Source organism: Nicotiana sylvestris, chromosome 2 (assembly GCF_000393655.2).
Source record: "Nicotiana sylvestris chromosome 2, ASM39365v2, whole genome shotgun sequence".
NCBI classification, from domain to species: domain Eukaryota; kingdom Viridiplantae; phylum Streptophyta; class Magnoliopsida; order Solanales; family Solanaceae; genus Nicotiana; species Nicotiana sylvestris.
In genome coordinates this window covers 116,909,136-116,915,839 of record NC_091058.1, presented here as the reverse complement: position 1 = coordinate 116,915,839, position 6,704 = coordinate 116,909,136, and the positions used below count along the sequence as shown (strand labels likewise).

Here is a 6,704-nt window from a genome sequence, read left to right as displayed (position 1 = left end):
GTAATGAAAAAGAATATTTAGGGCAAGCTTTATTTAAATCAATATAGTCTACACAAACTCGCCACTTACCATTCTTTTTGGGCACTACTACCGTATTAGATAACCAATCAGGATATTTTACCTCGCAAATAGACCCAATTTTTAAGTGCTTTTGTACTTCATCCTGAATTACCTGATTCTTGAAGGACCCTTGCTTCCGTTTATTTTGTTTCACATATGGATATGTTGGATATTCATTCAGCTTATGGGTCATTACCTCCGGAGGTATACCTATCATATCTGAATGCAACCAAGCAAAACAATCTGCATTAGCTTTTAAAAATCCAATTAACTTACTTTTCATCTTCGGGTTGAGATTGGCTCTAATGTAGACTTTTCTGTCCGGCCAATGTATAAACAATACCACAACTTCCAGTTCCTCGATTGTTGTTTTTATGTTTTTATTTTCTTTTGGTTCTTGAATAGTATCGGGCCTTGAGTCTATATCTGTTTGTCTGTTTACAGTTGAAGCTTGCGTTGCTAAGTCCTTAACTGAATTCTATAATTGCTATTTTTTGTCGCTTTTCGTGCTTAAGTCTGCTACTGAGTTAATGCTTCGAGAAGCCTGTTGGTCACCACGGATTTGTCGTATTCCCCATTGTGAAGGAAACTTGATAACTTGATGTAGGGTAGATAAAACAACATCCATTTCGTGAATCCATGGTCTGTCGAGAATTATATTGTAAGTCATATCCATTTCTATCACTTGAAATTTGGTGTCTTTGACTACTCCTTCTACGAATGTGGTGATTATTATCTCCCATTTTGTTACGAAGCTCGAGTTGTCAAAACCAGACAAGGTTCGTGCCTTGGGTATCAACTTATCATTGGCTTGCATCTCGTTTACCACTCTCAACAGAATGATATTCACAAAACTACTTGGATCAATCAAAACTCGCTTTACATTAGTGTCATGTAAAAGTAAAGATATTACCAGTGCATTATTGTGTGGGGTCATCACTCCATCTACATCTGTATCATCAAATATTATACTGTCTTCTTCCAAAACTTGATGAACTCGCTTTCCGTGGGTGACTGTGATTTTTGACACCTTCTTTGCTACCGTGCATGTTACGCCATTGATCTTCTCCCCTCCACTTATGACATTAACCGTTCTTTTTAGTGATGCAGGTTTCAGCGGTTCTTGCCTATTCTTCATATACGCCTGCTTTCCCTTTTCATTAAAAAATTCTGTTAAGTACCCTTGCTTTAACAGATGTTCTACTTCACCTTGTAGTAATCTCCAATCCGTTGTTTTGTGACCGTGATCATTGTGAAATTCACACAAAAAATCGGGATTTCTCCTGTTTGGATTTGATCTCATTTATTTTGGCAACCATACCTTATCTCCATGCTTTTTAAAACAGCCACCAACTCGGATGTGCTAACATTACAACTGTAGCAACCAATTTTTTCTTTTGAGCCTCTGTAATCGTCTTGCGTATCTCATATGTTTCGCTCCTTTCCGAATCTTGACGATGAACCTGATTCTCTATCCCTTGATCTAGGATCACACCTTGGGTTTTCCAATTTTGAACGTGAATCCCTTCCTGCCGGTCCCATATAAGGTTCGTACCTATTTTTACCGGACCTTTTTTCAGTTTCAGCCCGTCTTGAACTTACTCTTTCATCTTTCCGAGATTGAATGATAGTATATTCTTCTATCCGCAGTTTTGTGCTGTATCTATTGTAAACATCAATCCAAGTTGTTGTAGGAAATTCTCTTAAGCTTTCTTTGAGTTTCCTCGTAGCTTCAGAGCTTTTTTCATTCAGATCACTGGCAAAAGCCATAGCCGCCCAATTATCAGGTACACGTGGCAACATCATCCTTTCATGCTGGAATCTGTCTATGAATTCCTTGAGCAACTTCGTATCTCCTTGTTTTATTTTGAAAATGTCTTCCATTCTTTTTTCAACTTTTTGAGCTCCCGAGTGTGCTTTTATAAATGAATCTGCAAGCTCATCAAAAGAATCAATAGAATTTTCAGGTAATAGAGAATACCATGTTAGCACTCCCTTCGTGAGTGTTTAACCAAAAATAAGGATTTTAGTCAAAGCTTATTTTTAGAAGAACTCGGGTTACTGATAATAAAATAGAATAGGAATAATTGATGTAGATAATAGCTGAATAGAAAGCAAAGTAAATCAGTATATTCCAATAGTATTTCATGTCCTTACAAATGTTCATTCCTCACCTTTTATAGTTATTTCTAAGTAATACATTTCTTTCCTTCCATAATGGAGTCATTTTGGATAATTAATGACATTTAATGTAACGTTATAATTGGCAATCGTAACTGTTTCAATACAAATTCTATAACATTTTCCGTAATTAATGCTCATTAACTACCAATAATACATATCTATACTCTTTTGCTATTTAGGTTCATTCTTCCGATGCCTCTTCAAATTATCAAGAGGTTCGAGCACCTATTCCTTTTGGTTTTCTTAGATCTTTGCCCGTGCCTGTTAGAGCTCATGCCTCTTCAACTATTCTTCGCCAACTGTCATTCCTTTACTGATCCACGTGTCATGACATCTCAGCACATAATTAATTCGATATATTAACTTGATTTTTCCCAATACAGATAGTCCCCTCACTTGCTATTTATTCATCAATAGAATATTTGGTAAGTGGATCTCATTAAAGCGGGAATTTTTTCCGCCATTATACCTTTTTTTGAACTGACTCTTCATATGTTACTTCCATTTAATGCTCGTGGTGCGTGGCATCTTCCGATTGGTTCTGCAACTCTTCAGCGTCTTTTAGGGCTTTTTGCGGCTTCATCAATTACGAAGTGATAGTTTCCATCATGACGTTTCCATCATTACACCTTTTTCTTTGGCGGTTGCTTCTCAGTATAAATATAGCTTTTGTCTTTGTCTTTCTCATAAAAAGTTATCTATCTTAGAATATTCACTCTTGTTTTCTTCTTCCTCATACTGCCATGTCTTCTTCAAACCCTAATCCTCGAAGAGTCCCCATTGTTGATGAACTTCCTCTTGCTCCTGTTAGAAGCAGAAGAGGAGGAAGATTGCATAGTTTAGGATCTTCATTTATACGGGGTGTTTCTTTACCTCCAGTGAGTTTTACTCCTCCTTCTAGAACTAGGGGTTCTCTTTCCCATAGACCTTCATCTAGAAGTAAAGACTCTAATGAACCCATTCATGAGCCTTTAGTAGATGAAATTGTCCCTACTGAACTATCTTTTTACGCTGATAGAGAGTCGATTAGAAACCAAGTTTCTTCTATGTCTTCTTTAGATCGTGCTGATGTTTACCCTTTTCAAATCACCGAAGGCTTGATCTCTGTTGTTTGTAGGGAATGCCATTGGAGATCTGATTTCCCTATTATAATTCCTAATGCAAACTAAAGAATTACATCTTACTTGACCGGGTTTTCTTTTGTGTATACATACCCCCTTACGCTGAATTTAAAACCCCTCATTGATCTTGTTATCATTGAGTTTTGTCATTTTTTCAACATTTGTCTAGGATAGATTAGCCCCATTGTGTGGAGGGCTGTTGCTTGTTTAAGGCACTTAACAAGGTTGGCTAATTTGCCTTTTACTTTTTCCATTTGATCCATCTCTACTCCCCCAAGCTTTTCCGACATGGGATCTTCACTTTAGTGGCGAGAAGTAAGAGAGTGCTAGTTAGTCCTGAGGATGACAAGGACCGTGGCTGGTATACCACATTAGTTGATGCCTCTACTATTGGTTTAGTAGGTGAAGAAAATGTACCATTCCCTGAAAAGTGGAATTTTGCACGTAAGTTTACTTTTGCAATTTTCCTTTTTTTATTTTTATTTTAAAGGGTTTATTTTTCCTGCAGTTGTTTAACTTTCCCTTTTTTCAGCAATCATGGGAACTGTTGATGAGATTCCTAATTTCCATGGTTGGGTAGAGAAGTTATTGACTATTGCTCCGATGGAAGGTAGATCTTGGAAAAATCTTTCACATAGGTTTGGTTGGAAGGTTAAAACTCATGGTAAATGCTTTAACCCCCTCCTTCTCATTTTTTCATTCATCTTTACCTTAGAATTTATTTGACCCTTCTTTTTATCAGGGTTTCCTATACGTGGTATAAGTGTTGAAGCAGTTGCGGCTTCTAGAGTTTCTTTGGAAAGAGCTCAAGAGATAATCTTGAGTTCTTCATCGAAAAGGAAGGCTGATGCAACCCATGATTCTGAGGAGGAGGAGGAATAGGATGGAAGTTCCTTGGTTAAAAGGCCGCGGGCCAGAAGACACGTCTTTTCAGATGATGAAGCAACTCCTCCCCATTTTGTTCCCATAACCGAGCCTGTTGAAGCCACTTTGGTGAGCTCTAATGATGATACTCCTGCGACAGCTCATGACACTGATGATTAGCTTTTTTCTCGTGGGTTTGATAGTGAGAATTTGGATTTAGTTTCTGATGAAGGCCTATTCCTGTGGTGCGTTCTTTGCCAGTTGTTTCTGCTACTGTTCCTACTTCACCCCAAGCTGTTATGAATTTCTCTTCAGTTCCCACTACTACCGTCCTTTGTACTGAGGTTGGTTCTTCGAGTGGAAGTAGAGCGATGAAGCAGATTACCATTGAGGTCCCTGCCGATGGTAATCTTTTGAAAAAGCCAGGTCGGGCTGACATATGGTTGAAACCTTTGATCGGTCCAGTCGAAAAGTCCAAGCTTGAGAGTGACAACTCTTTGACTTGGATGAATGATATAGTGCAATCGTCACTGAAGGTATTTGCTCCGGTTTACACTTTATTCCATTGTCTTCTCTTTATATTAAGGTTCTTACCCCTTTCTTCTATTTTAGATCAATCTTATTGGCATAGAGATGATGAAGAGGGTTTCTCATACGGAGCAGTTAATGCTTGATTATCAAATTGAGGCAGACAATTGGAAAGAGCAATACAAAAGTCTACAACTTGAGATGGAAGTTCTAGAAGAAAGCAAGTGTAACTTAGAGCAGCAACTAACAGTCATGGTATCAGAGCTAGCAGTTGAGAAGGCTTCTTCCAATCAGGCTGGCAAGGATAAAAATCTCCTTGAGACATCTTTTTTCCGAACAACTCTCCAAGGCCAGTGAAGAGATTAGAGGCTTTGCTGAGCGAAAAAGAAGTTTATACAGGTGAACATGTTCAGACCCAAACCCAGACCCAAGAGGATCTTCGTGTATCTTCTGATAAGGTTAGATTTTTGAAAAGTTCACTTGCCCCTTTGCAATCCTCTTATGATGCTTCTTTGGCCGAGAAGGAAGAACTCAAAAATGAGATTGATTAATGGGAGAAGGATTATGAAGCTCTCGAGGACAAAACTGCTATTGAAGTGAGCTGGGCTATCTTAAATACTCGCCATGATACTCTAGTGGAGGCTAGCCAAAAAGTTTTTAATTTGGATGCTGAGTTAGCTAAGATAAAGGAAACCTTTGAGAAAACTCAGCATGACCAAATATTTTCTTCTCCTATGGCTAATACTCCTAAGTATATTGAAGCTAATGTAGGCGAGGTAGATGTCCCAGCTCTTTCAAATCAAATCGAGCCTGCTGATGATGCTGCTTTAGACTCTTCTTCTTCTCTCCAGTGAAAGTTTATGAAGTTCCCTTTCTTTTTTTTTCTTGGTGGAATATGGTTTTACCCCTGGTCCCATTTGGGGGTTCAGTTTTTGGAAATGACAAGTCCCCAGACCTTTTCGGAGCATTTTGTAAAAATATGACAATCAGTTAATGACTTAGTCTTAATATTATAAAGTTTTTGTTTCAACTTAATTATCTTGAGCTTCCGTTTTACTCTTTTTGCCTTGTTTCATTAAATAAATTCAAGGTCTTGCTGTTTTACTTCATGGATTTCCGTCTTACCCTTTTTGCATTTTATTATAAAATGCTTTACTAACTTCATGTATCTTTGAATGAGACATAAAATTATAAAAGAGGGCCATTTTATATATGACACTTAATGAAGAAGACGTCTCAACTTCATAATAGTGTAAATATACAAAAAAAGAAATAGGAACACACATGCTTCTTGAAATAACTTTGATAAAGTTTTTATTTGAACTTTGTCAAGTTTAAATAACATATTACATGTATTTAAATATCTTCTATAACTTTTTCGTAACTATTTTATTTACAACAGATTTGCAAAAAGGAAATAAAATTCAAGGGGTTTTTAATAACCCATGGCTTAATACTGCCTTTAACCTAGACATCATAAGATTTTGATATCTATATGAAGGTTTTTTGATTGGCTTGTGTTATTGGCTTGTGACTTTGCTCTGAACTTGATACATTTGATGAGTAGACTTTTGGCTTGACTTGAACTCTAATTGTTTTCAGTCTTCTTTGCCTTCTTTATACATATATCATATGTATATTATATAGTCCTCCAAATGTTTGAGCTTTGAAGTATGAAATCTCGAGCACTTGATTATTCCTTCCATGCGGTCCTTTTCCTGAAAAGGAAAAACATACGGGACTCGGAGGTACGATTTTAGATGAAGACAGCTTAACCCATTTAAATTTCTATCAGAATAGTTGTAATCCTAGACCGGGAATTATGTTCTTTCCAGGTGTCTTTTTAGGTCGTAATTCATCATTTAGTGCGGGCTAGCTTTTTGTCTATCATCTAAAATCGTTAGTAAAATTTTAATAATTCAAAAATAAAAGTTATTAATGAGGGTA

At 37.0% G+C, this 6,704-nt stretch overlaps 1 protein-coding gene across 1 annotated transcript; it reads right to left on the bottom strand.

Moving 5' to 3' along the window:
- Window positions 1-547: 547 nt before the first annotated feature.
- LOC104237141 (uncharacterized) lies at window positions 548-1,363 on the bottom strand. The gene has a single exon (XM_009791229.2). It carries the CDS (start codon window positions 1,361-1,363, stop codon window positions 548-550), a length of 816 nt encoding a protein of 271 aa, XP_009789531.2.
- Between the last annotated feature and the right edge of the window lie 5,341 nt (window positions 1,364-6,704).

Bases quoted from the DNA above. Each gene is read 5' to 3' on its own strand.
- LOC104237141 (XM_009791229.2), bottom strand. From the start codon at position 1,363: ATGAGATCAAATCCAAACAGGAGAAATCCCGATTTTTTGTGTGAATTT.